At 49.6% G+C, this 16,363-nt stretch overlaps 1 protein-coding gene across 4 annotated transcripts in view; it reads left to right on the top strand.

Annotated features, from left to right (window-relative positions):
- The window catches only part of KAZN (kazrin, periplakin interacting protein), a 1,222,068-nt gene extending 1,206,293 nt beyond the window's left edge, over window positions 1-15,775 (top strand). For all 4 annotated transcript variants that reach the window (XM_054541427.2, XM_054541436.2, XM_054541447.2 and 1 more), the window contains 4 exons: window positions 1,214-1,315; window positions 1,867-2,033; window positions 10,112-10,226; window positions 12,205-15,775. In XM_054541427.2, the coding sequence (XP_054397402.1) occupies window positions 1,214-1,315; window positions 1,867-2,033; window positions 10,112-10,226; window positions 12,205-12,369 (549 nt within the window). In that variant the 3' untranslated portion in view covers window positions 12,370-15,775. The remainder of the gene's footprint in view (window positions 1-1,213; window positions 1,316-1,866; window positions 2,034-10,111; window positions 10,227-12,204) is intronic.
- The last annotated feature ends 588 nt before the right edge of the window (window positions 15,776-16,363 follow it).

The following is a 16,363-nucleotide window of genomic DNA, read 5'->3' as shown; positions in this document are numbered from 1 at the left end:
GATTGTCCCAGTGAGGGAAGCCCAGGGTTTTATGAATACCCAGAGAAGATATACCTACTATGTATACCCACAAAAATTAAAATAAAAATTTTTAAGTGTTTGCTATTTAAAAAAAAGAAAACCCAGAGAAATCTCCAGGGGGCTCAGGGATGGCTCCCCAGAGATAGCAACGACTAAATTGAGACCCGAAGGAGGAACCCCAGGGATCAGTAGAAGACATGAGGGGAAAAGCAACCCAGCAGAGGGAACAGCGTGGTGAAGGCCCAGAGGACTGATCCATGGCAGCAGAGTTGCTGAGAGTCCTGTTGGGTGGGGTGCTGGCTTTGAAGTAGGAGGTGGTGGGGGGTTGCTGCAGAGGTCACCAGGGGCCTGAGCTGCTGGGCACTGTGGGGCTGAGTCCAGGTAGCTGACTTTTCTTAGAGTGATGTCAGAACCCAACAATTCAGGGTCAGAAGAGGGACAGAAGAGGGCGCCATCCAGCCTTTTGTCCCCCTTCTCAAACACCCACTGAAAAGCATTCACTGTGTGCCTACTGTGAAAACTGGGGTCAGTCCCTGTGGGACCCAGGGAAGCCTGCGATACGGTGGCGAGGTGGTGAGAGAGGACTTGAATCAGCCAAACATGGGTTTTCATTCCAACTCCAAGATGTGCCACTGTGTGGCTCTGGGCAAAGTCAGAGCTCCCTGTTAGTGGAGTGAGGACAGCAGCAGTGCCTTCCCCATGCCACGCCAAGGACAGGGAGTGACAAGGACAGAGACCCTGGCCCCAGTCCCCAGTCTGCCAAGGAGGCACATGTGGGAGATCACAGCAGTTACACGTAAAAAGAGGTGCAAGGGCCAGGCCTGGTGGCTCACGCCTGTAATCCCAGCACTTTGGGAGGCCAGGGTGGGTGGATCACAAACAAGGTCAGGAGTTCGAGACCAGCCTAGCCAACATGGTGAAACCCCGTCTCTACTAAAAATACAAAAAGAAAGTAGCCCGGTGTGATGGCAGGTGCCTGTAATCCCAGCTACTCGGGAGGCTGAGGCAGGAGAATTGCTTGAACCTGGGAGGTGGAGGTTGCAGTGAGCACAGATCGCACCACTGCACTCCTGCCTGGGCAGCAGAGAGAGACCATGTCTCGGGGGGAAAAAGAGATGCGGGGCGCCCCCACTCCACACTTGGCCGCTGCGTGCCCCTTGTCCCTCCGAGTGACCCACTGTCTCCCCACAAGGCCCTCCAGGAGCGCCGGGCCCGCTGCGAGACGCAGAACATTGACCCTGTGGTGTGGACCAACCAGCGGGTGCTCAAGTGGGTTCGAGACATCGACCTGAAGGTGAGGGTGATAGCGGAGGTCGGGGTGACTCTCGGGCATACGCAAACCCCATGCAAATCTACATGCAAATAAATATGCAAATCCCATGCAAATCAATATGCAGATCTCATGCAAATCAATGGGCAAATCCCACACAAATTAATATCCCCTTTGTGTGGGCTGGAGCATCTTAACTCAGGCCCAGCAAGAATTACCTGCCTCCTGTTACTCAGGAGGAGGGAACTGCTTACCTTCCAAATAGGAGCCCCATGTCATGATGCTTTGCTCACATGGGGTAGGGAGGCTGAGCCAGGCCCACTCTCCTAAGCAAGTGTGGGGTTGAGATTCATTTAACAAATATTGATGATTTCCTGCCAGGGTCAGGGGCCAACTCAGTAACAGGAGGTCCCTGCCCTCGTGGTTCTAAAAAATTGGGGAGGGGTTCCTCTTCACCGTCAAATTAACTGGTCCCCAGGGGGTCAAGCCCTTGCTGTTGGAACTTGGAACTGGGGCCCCCTTAGGCCAGCAGCATGGCCCCTGCAGGCTAACAAGCCCCCTGCCTTTGCCCCCAGGAGTATGCAGACAACCTGACCAACAGCGGCGTCCATGGTGCTGTGCTGGTGCTGGAGCCCACATTCAATGCCGAGGCCATGGCCACTGCCCTGGGCATCCCCAGTGGGAAACACATCCTCCGGAGACACCTGGCAGAGGAGATGAGCGCGGTCTTCCACCCAGCCAAGTGAGCACGGGCTGGGATCCAGTCGTGTGGGCTGCTGGGTACAGTACAGCTCAGGGCTTTGGAAGCAGATGGTCCAGCTCCCCATCCTGGCCCATCACTTACTGCCTCCCACTCGCTCTTTGCACCATGGTGGTCTCCTTTTACAGATCAGGAAACCAAGGCTCAGAGAAGCAAAGTGCTTTAGCCTGAAGGTCATAGACTAGAAAGAGGTAGAGGAGCAATCAGGTCTTGAATTAAGTGTATATTAAATCAAAAAACACCCAGGTGTTTAGAGAAGAGATAGCAAGCAGTGCATGTGTAAGGAAAGGCCACGTGCAGGTGGAGTGTAGCTGGGAGGACTTGCATTGGCCTAATAGGTTGAGTTGGTTGGTCCAGGTGGGGCAACTGTGGGGACAAAGTCTTGGAGTCAGGAATGAGCATATTAATGATGCTCATGGACCAGGTAAGCAGACCACATCAGCCCACCTGTCCTAGTATCCTCATCTGAAAAGTGACCAGAGAATGAACACCTGGGCATAAACCAGTCCCCCTCCCAGTGGATTCTCTTCTTAAAATCATGCACTTAGGGTTAGATGACCATTTATTGAATACTTGCTGTGTGAACTATCTAATTTCATCCTCCTGGCAATGTCAAGAGATCAGTAGCACTATCCCTCCTTTATAGATGGAGAAACTTCTTCAAATGTACCAAGCTATGTGCCCAAGATACACAGCTAGTAAGTGGCAAATCCTAGATTTGTCCTTTATTCTATCAATATGGTGTATTATATTGATTGATTGAATTTCATATGTCAAACCAACCTTGCATTCCCGGGATAAATCTCACTTGGTCACAGTGTATAATCCTTTTTATATATTGCTGGATTAAATTTGTTAGTACTTTGTTGAAAAAATCTGCATCTATATTTATAAGGGATATTGGTCTATAGTTTTCCCTCCTTGTGATGTTTTTGTCTGATTTTGGTATCAGGGTAATATAGGCCTCATAGCATGAATTGGGAAGTATTCTCTCCTCTTCTGGTTTTTGGAAAAGCTTGGAAGGATTGGTGTTTGTTATTCTTTAGACATTTGGTAGAATTCACCAGCGAAGCCATCTGGTAGAATTCACCAGCGAAGCCATCTGGTCTTAGGCTTTTCTTTCTGGGAAGCTTTTTGACTTCTAATTCAATCTCTTCACTTGTTAGAGGTCTGTTCAGATATTCTATTTCTTCTTGAGGCAGTTTCAGTAGCTTATATCTTTCTAGGAATTTGTCCATTTCATCTAGGTTAGCTAATCTGGTGGCATGCAGTTGATCATATAATTTTTATCTTATAATGCCTCTTATATATAAAGTTGGTAGTCATATTCTCTCACTCATTCACTCACTCCTGGTTTTAGTGATCTGAGTTTGAGTTTTTTTCTTTTTTTTTTTTTAATCAGCCTATCTAAAGGTTTGTTGATTTTGTCGACAGACCCCAGATTTGACCTTGGGGCTCTCTAACTCAGGCCTGAGTGCTAAACCCCCAAACCACATGGAGCCTTAGGGAGCAGCTGGGTCACTCCCCATGTTATACAGGTGGGGAAACTGAGGCTTAAGGAAAAATTGTGCATGTATGGCAGGGTCCAGGTGTCCTGGGCTGCTCTTCCCTGTTGGCAGGCTGACACCCAAGCTGTTCTCAAAGTGAGGCCCACAGACCCCTGCAGCGGAATCATTGAAGCTATTGTAAAATGCAGATTCCCTGATCCTGCCTCAGACTTGCAGGGCAAGTATCTGCTGGCAGAGCACAGGAATCTACATTTTTAGCATTTTGGGGTGGTTCTTAAGGAGACAATGTTTGATAAGAACTCTGTTTTAGGCCAGGCATGGTGGCTCATGCCTGCAATCTCAGCACTTTGGGAGGCCAAGGCAGGAGGATTGCTTGAGTCCAGGAGTTCAAGATCAGCCTGGGCAACATAGCGAGACCTTGTCTCTACTAAAAATTTAAAAAATTCCCTGGAGGTGGTGGAGTGCACCATATAATCCCAGCTACTCAGGAGGCTGAGGCTGGGGATGACTTGAGCCCTGGAGTGTGAGGCTGCAGTGAGCTATGATTATGCCACTGCACTCCAGCCTGGGTAACAGAGCAAGGGTCCATCTCTACAAAACAGAAAAACAAAACAAAACCTTCTTCCAGGACCCATGAATCAAAAGACACAGGAAAAAGCCTTTCCTCCTCAGAATTATCCCCTTTCCCTGACCTCCCTTCTGGAGCCACATGATCTGTAACAAACTTTTTTCTGAGCCCTGGAGAGACGGCTCTAGCTAAATATTAGCAGGCATTCGTAAATCTGATTAAACCCTTGACCACCCATGAGGTGACAGGTGTGTTCAGGACTAAGACTAGTCAGGGAGCACCAGATAAGGGACTGGTGAGGACAAATAGGGTGGGTTCTTATGTTGTGGTGGGGCAGGGACTTCTTCAAGAATGAGATGAAAGCAATGAACCTCCCAATGATGAGATATAGAGGGAAATGACTCTGTCCAGGCTCCACATTCACCAAGAGCTTATGGGTCCCAATATGACATCATCTCTAGTCTCCTCCCACAACTTTGACAACGCACATGACCCAAAGGCGCCAAGGAGAAGTCTCTGCCATGGTCTCATGGTGTCTGCTTTGACACACACTGACTTCCTGCATCTCCCGATAAACCTTGGTCCGGCGCCAACAGTGTGTTAGTCATAGGACTGTTCTTTAAGGACCTGGAGAATAAAACCAGTGGCAGGAAGGATGCAGCAAGGAGCAGAGGTGACCCAAAGGCACCTGCCAGGGGATCGGAGGAGTCAAAAAAAAAATATATGCCTTGAAGGCGATATGGCCTGTCACTAAAACAGAGTCAGGGACAGGACACACAAAGGAGCAGGACTGGAACCAGAGCAGGACTGGAACCCAGGTCTCTACTCCTAGTCAGAAGCTGTTTCTGGAATTGATCTCTCTCCCCTGGGATCTAGGCTAGAATAGTGCCCCTTTTGCCATAAAAGCCACCCTCCGCAGTCATTGAACACCTGCTGTGCACAGGCACTTGAGTGATCCATGTCCTGCCTTCGCGAAGCTTACAGAGATGGGAGAAGACCTCATAGGTGGATGGTGTGGAGTTCCAGCCCAGGGCCTGCTTCCACTCCAGGTTTTCTCTCTTTCCCTTTTTTAATAGATCTCTGAGGGTCTCTGCTCATCCAAGAAAGGCTTTGGCTCCCATCCAGGCAAGAAACTGGTTTCATAGACATCTAAGTGAAGACATAAGCCCATCCAGAATGCTTTGTGGCACTCTAGCCCCAGGCAACCCAAGTTCAAATCCCAGCAGCACCAATCCTGGCTGTGTGGCCCTGGGCAAGTTACTTAACCTCTCTGAACTGTACTCTCCTCATTTGCAAAATGAGTATGGTAATCAGTATCTGCCACCCAAAGAGTTGATGGCAAGATGAGGTAAGGCAATGCATAAAGCAACTGGCAAAGGAACCGGTACATCGTAAGACACCCAATAATATAAATATTAGTGATTTATTCCAAACCCACCCCTAGCCCCACCACCGCTGCCTCCCATTCCTCCTCTGCAGGGCAATGCTGCAATGTGGGTTCAAGCCCCAGCATCACTGCTTTCTTGCTGTGTTGAACATGAGCTAGTGGTTTTAGGTTTTACTTCTCTGAGCCTCAGTTTCTTCCTCTGTAATATGGGAATATGACTCATACCGACCTTGTAGCTTCGTTCCAAAGGTTCAGTGAGGCAAATTGTATGCAGCCTGCTTGATACCTAGATGCCCGGCAGTGACTGAGAGCTGCCCCTGCCTTCATCTGGAGGCAGAAGAAGCTCCATGCAGTCAACAATTTCCTCTGGAGTAGCTGCATAGGAGTCCCCTTCTGTCAGTTTGCTCCAGCGTTCTCATTAGCATTTCAACGGAGAAGAACAGTTCCATTACAAACTCAAATAGACTTGACCCTCAAACACATAGAATGAGAGAACCTTGTCACGTGTCCCACCTCCTCGGCTGACAGGCTTCCCAAGACATTGGTGATGGAAAACATTTATTCTCTGGTCACTGAGCAGGCCACTCGAATGGGGGTGGAAGGACACATTGAACTTAGATGAGATTCTGCCCCACCCCACCCTCAAACCATCCCTGAAATGTGAGCCCAAACTCCAGGCACTGGGTCAGCTCAGTGCCCAGAGGCGTGGGCCTGTGTGCGATGGGGCCCAGCGGGGCCTTTGAGCATTCTGGCTCCTCCACCATCATCAGTGTGATTTTAGATAAGAAGTTTACACTCTCTGAGCCACGGTTTTTTCAGCTTGCAATGGGGATGATCACTCCTTCTTCCCAGGGCTTTGCAGAGGGTTTGCTGAGCCACCGTGGCGAGGAGCTGACAGTGTGCCCAGCACATAGTGGGTGGCCCTCGAGTACTCTTTCCTTGCCATTCATCTTCTCCGGCACAGCATCTTGTGCCTCTCCAGCCTTGTAAATCCTTGGTTAATGGGTTGAAACTCAATGCTCAGGCTGGCCCAGCTGGTGGAGGCTGACTCCCAACCCCCAACCTTCCTTCCTGTACCATGATGCCTATTTAGTGCCCGGGGTGCCCTACATTGACTCAGGAGATTCCAGTGAGATGCCCCATTCTCCACAACGTTCCCTCATCAAAGCTCTCCTTCTAACGTACCATTTCCTCCAGGTCTAAGTGACTAGAAATACTTAATAGGTCGGTTCAAAGCTTCCAAAGACCTTGGCCCTGTGCGTGGCTTATCCCCTGGAGTTTTCGTGTTTTCATCTAATCCAAAGGCCTAGATGGGGGGATTGCAGCCACTGTGGAAAAAATAAGGAGGGAGGATACTTTGGCACAGTGGAGGCCAAGGTCACCCCGTATTCCTTTGTCTACAGAAAGACAACCACTTTGTGTGCATAGGGTAGCTTGTTAAGACCAGGGCTGGCCAGGCACGGTGGCTCACACTTATAATCCCAGCACTTTGGGAGGTCGAGGCCAGTAGGTCACTTGAGCCCAGGAGCTGGAGACTAGCCTGGGCAACATGGCAAAACCCCGTCTCTACCAAAAATACAAAAATTAGCTGGGTGTGGTGGCGTGCACCTGTAGTCCCAACTGTTTGTGAGGCTGAGGTGGGAGGATCACCTTAGCCCAGTAAGCCGAGATTGCACCACTGCACTCCAGCCTGGGCAACAGAGCGAGACCCTCGCTCAGAGAAAAAAAAGATCAGGGGTGCTTACTGGACTTTATCATACAGATGAGGAAACTGAGGCCCAGTAAGGTGTTCTACTCGCACCAGAACATATGGAGGGAATAGCTGAGCAGGAACTCCAACCACATCTGTGTCCCCAAAGCCTTTGTTGGCCACAGTAAGATGTAATTGTAGCAATTACTCTTGCTATTGTTACTCAGAGCTTAATGTTTATGTGTGTGTATATGTATGGGTATGTGTGTGTGTGTATGTGGTGTTTGTGTATGTTTGTGTATTTGTGTATGTGCATGTATATATGTGTGTATGTGCATGTGTGTGCTTGTGTGTATGTGTGTTTGTGTATGTTTGTGTATGGGTGTGTGTATTTGTGTGTTTGTGTTTGTGTATGTGTTTTTGTGTATATGTGTGTTTGCATGTTTGTATGTTTGTGTATGTGTGTATATGTGTGTTGTGTATGTGTAGATGGTGTTTATGTTTGTGTGTGTTTGTATGTTTGTGTGTATGTATGTGTGTGTGTATATGTATGTTGTGTATGTGTAGATGGTGTTTATGTTTGTGCATGTGTGTGCCTGTGTGTATGTGTGTATATGTATGTGTGTATTTGTGTATGTTTGTATTTGTGTATGTGTGTGCATATGTGTTTGTGTGTGTATATGTGTGTTGTGTATGTATGTTTAGGTGGTGTTTGTGTATGTTGTGTATGTGTTGTGTATGTGTATATATGTATATGTGTATGTGCACTTGTGTGTGTGTATATGTGTGTATGTTTGTGTGTATATGTATGTATTTGTTGTGTGTATTTGTGTGTATGTTTGTATTTGTGTGTGCATATTGTATATGTGTGTATGTGTGCATATGTAGTGTGTAATTGTGTTTGTCTGTGTGTTTGTGTATGTGTGTGCGCATGTGTTCATGTGTATTTGTGTATGTTTGTATGTTTGTGTATTTGTGTATGTGTGCATGTGTATGTATGTGTGTATGTGTATTTGTGTGTGTGTGTGTGCATATGTGTTTGTGTGTGTGTGTGTGTGTGTATCCTCTCATTTAGTCCTCACAATGACCTGACGAGGAAGTTCTGTTATTAACCCCACTCTGCTTAGCACATGACCCAGGCCATGCCAACGCTAAGGCACTGAGCCAGGCTGCTGATGTGGAGCCCACACGTGCTTCCACTGTCCTACCCTAAATCCCAAGGTTGGAAGGCCCTGGTCTAGACCTTGAACCCAGAGGCCCAAGTTCAATTTCCATCCCTGCCACTGGGTGTCTTGTGTATCTTTGGACAAGACACACCCCCTCTTTGGTCTTCTGTCTCTTCTTCAGTGAAAATAAGAGATGGGACCCTGAGGCTCTCCCAGGCTCATTTGACTGCTAGTGTTCCATGAGCTGGGGGATCCAGCACCCCTCTATGCCAGAGAGCAAACAGCCAGCTGCCTGAGTTTACATTTTGTGGCTTCTGCAATTACAGCTGCTTCCCCACTGGACCTGGGGAATTTCGCCTCCAGGTGGAGGAGAGGGGCCATTCATGAAGACATTTCCTGACCCACCACTGAGCAAGGGCCTCCCTGTTATGTGGAAGCCTGTGGAACCCATGAGTTTGAGAACGTAGCTCATTTGCCATTCAATCAGTGCTGTCTCCTACACACCACTCCCCTCCCTTGAACTTTCTCAGCAAAATTTGCCCCAGAAGAACTTCTCTGAGGCAGCTTAAAAGATGCTAGAAGGTCCTTTTTTTTTTTTTTTTTTTTTTTTTTTAAACAGAGACTTCTGCTGGAGTGCAGTGTTACGATCTCGGCTCACTGCAACCTCCATCTCCCAGGTTCAAGTGATTCTCCTGAGGTTCAATCTTAGCCTCCGAGAAACTGGGATTACAGGTGTGCACCACCATGCCCAGCTAATTCTTTTTGTACTTTTAGTAGAGATGGGTTTTGCCATGTTGATCAGGCTGGTCTCGAACTCCCGGCCTCAAGTGATCCACACGCCTTGGCCTCCCACAGTGCTGGGATTACAGGTGTGAGCCACCATGCCCGGCCTAGAAGTTTCATTTCTTTTAATGAGTCTACCTCCGTGGTGACTTCTGGCTCCAGGCTGGGCCTCTTGCCCCAATTCTGTTTATCCACAGCATCGATATGCAGACTCTTTTCTGTAAAAGGCCAGATAGTGAATATGTTAGGATCTGGGAGCCATATGATCTCTGTCAAAAGTCTACAACTCTGTCCTTATAGCAAGACAGAAAGGTCTATAGCAAGGTTGCCTATGGGCAGCCATAGACAACACGTAAGCAAACGGGCACAGCTGAGTTCCAGTAAAACTTTATTTATAAAATCAGTCGGCCAGCTGGATTTGACCTGCAGGCAGGTTGTAGTTGGCCAAATCCTAACAGAAGCTTCGATGCATTTGCACAAAGAAGGGAGTCATGGGGGAAGCTTCAGGCAGAAAGCCAGGTGGGGGACACAGACGGCAAATTCAGAGCAGGGGAGACTCCTCATGCTTCTCCAAGCACAACTAATTAGCTACCATGCTGAGATTCTCATCTCGAGTCTGTTGCAGTAAGGTTCACAGTACACTGAAGAGTTAAGATCAAGACTTTGGAGTGTCAGAAGCCTGAGTTCAGATCTTGATTCTGCCGCTTACAGCTGTGTCGTCTTGGGCAAATTGCTAGCTGTCTCTGGCCTCCTTTCCCTCGTCTGTAACGCTGGGCTGGCAGTCCCAAGCCCCAGGCATGTTGTGAAAATCACACTTATAAAGTGCTGAGCACAAGGATGGCACGTGGGAGGTAAACAGTCGGTCTCAGCACCTGTGGTCATTGTCACCAGTGTGCGTGTGTGTCTCTGGGGAGGTGACTGAGCCTCCCCTGCTGACTCGAAATGGTCCTCTCTTCAGCTCCGCAGGCATCCGGGAGGCTGAGCGTTTTGGAACACCCCCTGGCAGGGCCTCCAGCGTCACGCGGGCAGGAAAGGAGGAGAATAGCAGCGGTCTCAAGTACAAGGCTGGCCGGGTAAGTCTCTCAATGGATTTGCCTGTGAGTCCTGCAGACCCGGGAAAGGTCTTTTTTTCTCCTCCCAGGAGCTCTGTGGCTCCTGTGTTGGCCTGTGAAGGTGGAGTGCCAGGCCGGGTCACGGGGGCATCCAGGACAGATGCACTGGATGTACCTTCAAGGAACCTTCACGATGCTTTGGGTACAGTGCACAAAGCCCCCGCAGGGCTTCGAGTAGCTCCTGGATCTCAAAGTGCAGGTCTCACCTGCCTGCATCAGAATCACCTGGGGCTATTACTGAAGGTGCAGATTCTGAGACCCACCTTGGTCTCCTGGAAAAGGAGTTCTCTCTGGGGCGAGGGGGATCCTGCATTCAGCTAGGCTGCCCAGAGGGTTCCAGCGCAGCCCCAAACTCTGAGCCCCAATCACTGATTTCGATTTGAGACTTCGGTGACCTGACCAATAGCAAAGATGAACCTCTGGTGGCTCCAACCAAACAGTATGAAAACATGTGCAGTTCAGGTCTGATTGCACAGACTCCAACTGACACAGATTCCTCAATGGAAATGCACAGACACAGATGGCAGAACTGGGTAATCCAAAATGTCTTCCATTTGAAGAAGGCATGATCCCCATTCATTCATAAACATGAATACATTGCCACTTTACCCTTAAGAAGCTCCATTCTAGAACATGCATTCTGGTAATTGGGGCTGATATTGCCCCCAAAGGAGTGAAAATTTGTTTTGGCGGTGGTAGGGGGTAGGGGCGGTGGCAAAAATTCTTATTCTTTCTATGTAAAAGCACAAATGTACATATGGTATATAAGCAGAGGTGTAGTATGTCTGTGGCATTACAATTTCACAGCAGGGGTGCAATTAGGGAAAAACTGTCTAAAAAGTCTCCTTAGGGAGCAATAATAATAAAAAAAGATCGGGAAACACTGGTCTGGAAAGAAAGGCAGTCAAATAAATAGTTACAAAGCACTAACGTGACTACTTTAACACAGAGATGTGTGCAATAAGAGAGAAGTATTTTTGAAGGCCTACTGCGTGTGATAATAATAGTTAAGAGAGAGGTATTTTGAAGGCCTATTGTGTGTGATAAATAATAGTTACTACTCATCAAGTACATCAAGTGCTTACTCGGTGCAAGCACTTGCTATGTGCTTTGCAGATGGGACTTGACTTTTTTTTTTTTTTGAGACAAGGTCTCACTCTGTCTTTCAGGCTGGAGTGCAGTGGCGTGATCTCAGCTCACTGCAACCTCTGCTTCCTGGGTTCAAGTGATTCTCGTGCATCAGCCTCCTGAGTAGCAGGGACTACAGGAGCTCGCCACCACGCCCGGCTAATTTTTGTATTTTCAGGAGAGGCGGGGTTTCACCATGTTGGCCAGACTGGTGGGACTTTACTTTTTATAACAAACCTGGGAGTTGGAAACTACTATTCCCATTTTGTAGCTGAGAAAATGGGCTCAGAGAGGGGAAGTGACTTGTCCAAGGTCACACAGCTGGGAAGTGGCAGAGCAGGGATCTGAACCTGGGTCTATGAGTCTCCAAAACTCGCATTCTTTCTGCCACACCAGGCCTTCTAGAATATTCCTCCTTGACTTGGGAGTGCAGTCAGACCTCACGGGCCTGCTCAGATATTCTCACAGGTAGTCTCCAGGACATACTTCCTCAACTCTCCACCCACCAAGGAGGGAAGAAGGAGGCTTTTGTGAATCAGGAATAATCAGATCGATGATATTTGTCCTCACCCTTGGTAACCAACTGAATCCTTCCAGGGGCGGGGGACACAAAGCTCTCCCCTAATGGTCATTCACAAACTCCCCTCAGCCTCCCTGAGCAGGGAGTATTATTACTAATAGGAGGAGCACACAGAGGTTAAGTAAGTTACTCAATCACAGAGCAATTAGAATTGGAGACATTTCCCAGACCTTCATTCTTAATTCTTGTTTCTCTTCTTCCTGTCCTTTGATCATATTCTTGTCTCCTCAGCTGCCCCTGGGGAAGATAGGAAGGGGCTTCAGCAGCAAAGATCCCGATTTCCATGATGACTACGGCTCTCTTCAAAACGAAGATTGCGGAGACGATGACCCACAGAGCAGGCTGGAACAGTGCCGTCTGGAAGGCTACAACAGCCTGGAGGTCACCAACGTGTAAGGAACCGGTGGCTCCACCAGACCCAACGTGAGAGACCCAGGAAGGCAGAGAAGTCAGATGGCCCCAGGTGTCGTTCTCACTGTACATAGCAGCTGCAGGCTGAGGATGTCCCCTGCTCCTGGGCAAAATCCCGACGGACTCTGCAGTTTCAGCTCCACAGCGCCCAGGAGAGAGAAGACACCAGCCCACCTGTCTTGGGTGGGCCATGGACTTTCCTGTTCAGCTGGAGATTGGCCCAGAGGACCTGTCACAGTGTCCGGCCCTGCCTCCATCCAGGATACGCAGGCTCCACCTCAGAGTGACCGTCACTGTGGAGCAGCCAAGCAGTCCCTGGAGCCTTACACTGAGCTGCCAACGTGGGAAGAGGCCCACGGTTTCCCAAAACACCCTTCCGGTGGGAGCAGGGGGGGACCCCAACCCCACACCCCAGCGCCCAGTGCACTGGCAGAGCCGAGTACAGGAAGTGCTGCCTCTTGCCGAGACATCGGACAGGGCGGGGGTTGGGGGACTCTCGGCTGCAGCATCCTTACCCTTGACTAAGAACTTGGGTCCTGACTTGGCTCACTGAATCTCTCTTGGGAGAATGCAAAATCCTTCCACCTGAAAAGCTCTGTGATACATGGGGGTGGACATATTGAAGAGCTGTTTGCCGATCCACCCAGGAGTGGCTACGCTGAGTGGGGAGCCGGTGAATGATCCGTGCAGGAGTGGGGCTTCGCAGCCACATTTCTAGGAGATGCAGATGTCCTATCACCAGAATGAAAGCTATTGGGACAACAGGATCGGGGATGACCGATGGCCCCATATGGTGAATCTCTGGCCTGTGGTTTGGCTTTACTGAGATTCCAAACCCCACTATCTGCACTCAGTGACAATGGTATGGAGTGTGGCGATGAGTTTGGGGTCTGGGGCAGGGAAATGCTTGACATTGTTAACTCAACAAACCTTTGTTGTGATGTCCCTGTCACCTGAAACGTAGGTGACATAGCTCACCAATGTCCTAACCAAGACACAAACCCCACAGAGCAAAATCATTTGGTATTGGTGGGGAGAACCCCAGCCCTTTTCTTGACCTGCCACTGTTATGCTGTGTGGCTTCTTCCCAGTGGCCTCACCTCTCTGTGCCTCAATGTTTTCATCTATGATACTTCTGGTTCCCTCCCAGGGACATCGTGAGGATTAACACTTGCTAATATCTGTAACACACTTTGTAACCTCTCAGGAGACAATGGGAAGTTATGGGGTAGCTAATTTCCCATTTACAACACAGAAATGACATGGAGCTAGTTCGCTCCAACTCTTTTGGTTGGAGCAGTGTGTAAAAGGAAGAAAAGAAATGTTTAATGTTCAGACCCGCCAAGAGCCTCCAACAGGGCTCAAGAAACATATAAATCCCATGAGCACAGCCTCGAAAACCAGTTTGACTCAAGGCTTTGGGCCTCAGTTCATTGACCAGATGACAGCGACGTGAGGATTAGGGAAGGATGGATGCATTGCGATTCTGCTTACACATCGGGTTAACAAAGTGAGTCACTTGTTGGAACCATGATGCTCGACCTCCTTCAAGGCTGTTTGCACTGGGGCTTGAGTTTCCAAGATTCACAACAGGTGTCAGCCTCTGAGAACCCTCAAAGCGTGTGTTCTTCAACCTGGCAAATTGTTTCTTCTCATGGGGGAAGCCAAGCTCTGATGAACTTGAGAATTACACGTCTCTCATGCCGAAGACCGTGGTGTTCTCCCTAATGACATAAACACAGCCTTTCTTGCTGTCTGAGACCAAATGTCTAGTTGGTAGACAGGTGGATGTTTGGCCTCCTAAGGGCACACTTCTGATCCTGGGCCCCAGGTGGTGAATCTCTGGCATGGGGCTTGGCTTTGTTGAGATTCCAAATTCCATTATCTTCATGACATTCAGCCTCATCCATAGGGTCCTGAAGCTGCAGTCCACAGCTCAGAAAGGAGAGGTGAGACCGCCCTCCAACCTGGTGCCACAGGTCTCTCCCAAACCACATCCAGCCTGGATGAACTGGGACCCCAGAAACTGCCTTTTGGGAGGCAGCAACGGCAACGTGCCCAGGCAGGCAGTTATTCCCACAGAGTGAGCCAGAATTTTAGCAGGGCACTTGAATGCAGAGCTGATGATTTGAAACCAACGTTCACCCAAGTTGTCAGAAATGGCACTTACATGGTTCGATCTTGCTGGAGACAAGTGGACAATTGGGGGTCACTGGCAGAGATGGTATTGCCCAAAACATTCACAGCAGGAGGCCAGCAGGCCCGGGGCAACACGGGCAACCGCAAATGTCTCTTTTGGTTTAAAATATGCCATCACATCCCTCTTTCACCCATGAGGCTCCCCATCCCTGACAGCCAGGTGAGCATTTGGAGCTGGTTTCTCAACATGAGGACGGGTTGGTTGTTAAATTAACAACCTCCACAGTGTCGGATGGGGTGAGCTTTGTCTGCTGGAAAAACCCGAAACGTCAACTCTGCTTTAAGGTGGGCAGTAAGAACAGAAGGCGGAGACTTGGCAGAGAAACTCGAGCTGATTGTCACAGGCTACAGAGGGGCCAGCTCCAGAACAGTGACCCGCTACATCCTGTCCAAGCAGCCTGAGTGTGGTCTTGGTCCCTGCAGGGCGATGTGGGCATCTGGACCTGGGGACGATGTGGATGTGCTTCTTGGAAAGCTGTTGTAGCTTGTGCCTGTGGGTGCAGAAGGCACCTGCCCGGTAGACTCTCAGCTTTCTGACCCCCAGGAGCCTCTGCAAGGCCCCTTTGTCCTTGGCTGAGCAGGACCTTTCTTTTGGAAATCTGTCTGTCTGTCAGCATCACTGTTTTCAGACCCCAGGCTGCAGAGGAGGGGAGAAGACACACAACAATCTGGACCCAATAAAGTGGAGAGAAGGGCGTCTCTACACAGCCCGACCAGTGTGGAGGGCCCCAGGACAGGGACCCAAAAGCTTGACATCACTGAACAGGGCTGGGTACGGGCAGAACAGGAAGATTTGGCCAGAGGTGACCTCAGCGTTCCCTCCAGGAGCACCCAGGTCCCTCTGACCCTGGGAGAAGAAGGCCCACGCTCAGGTCCACCCTCCCCCTTCCCATCAGAGCCCATGCGTCCTGGGCACCACCACTTCCACTCTGCTTTCCAAGGCTCCAGAGGGCTCTTCCTGCTGTGAAAGGAGAGGAGAAGAAACCCTGTGGGCAATGGCAACCTCTGAGTCTGGCATTCTTGCCGATGGCTGGCCAGCGAGGAGAGTCTCCCGAGCCCTGACAAACAAAGGCATTTTGTGGCTGCAGAGGAAATGGGTTGGCTCTGAACAAAGATGCAGTTTCTAGGGCCGTGGCCCCAAATCACTTCCCCGAGAGTGAATTTTAACACTGTAACAATAAATACTACTGCACAGCACTTTATGGCGGAGGGGGCTTTTTTCTGTGTTTTCTCATTTAGTGTTCCCAGCAGACTCTTTGTGAGATTATGAACCCATTTCACAGATGGAGAAGCTGCGGTCGGAAAGGTGGAGGGGCTTGCCCAGCTCTGTAAAGCTAAGACATCCCAGGACAGGGACTCAAACCCAGTCCATCTGCCTCCGAATCCCAGGCTCATCCTCACAATTACACACTCTCCCAACCCTCGCCCCCCTGCAATGTTGGCAAACCCCCCTCCCCCCACCTCCCAGCATAGGATTTACCTTAGCAGGTAGCATCACTCAAAATGCAATTCAGGTGCACTCGGAGTGTCTAGAAAAGTCCCTGTGGGGGCATTGCCTTCTGCCCCAGAAACTTGCAGTCAGGAGGGGACACCTGACAAGTCTCCTCCCCTTGTGTCATTTGTGTCACTCTGTCACTCCTCCTGGGGGCACTTACATCTTCAGATTGCCAGACTGGATCTCTAGCGGTGGGACACCCCAGCACAGTGCCCCTCAGACTGCCCCACGGCCTCGGATCATCTGGTGGGGAGGTACTTTGGGAGTGCAGGTGCAGATGTGGGA

Source organism: Pongo abelii, chromosome 1, assembly GCF_028885655.2.
Source record: "Pongo abelii isolate AG06213 chromosome 1, NHGRI_mPonAbe1-v2.0_pri, whole genome shotgun sequence".
Lineage (NCBI taxonomy): Eukaryota > Metazoa > Chordata > Mammalia > Primates > Hominidae > Pongo > Pongo abelii.
The sequence above is the reverse complement of the archived record's forward strand: the minus strand, read 5'-3'. Positions and strand labels throughout refer to the sequence as shown.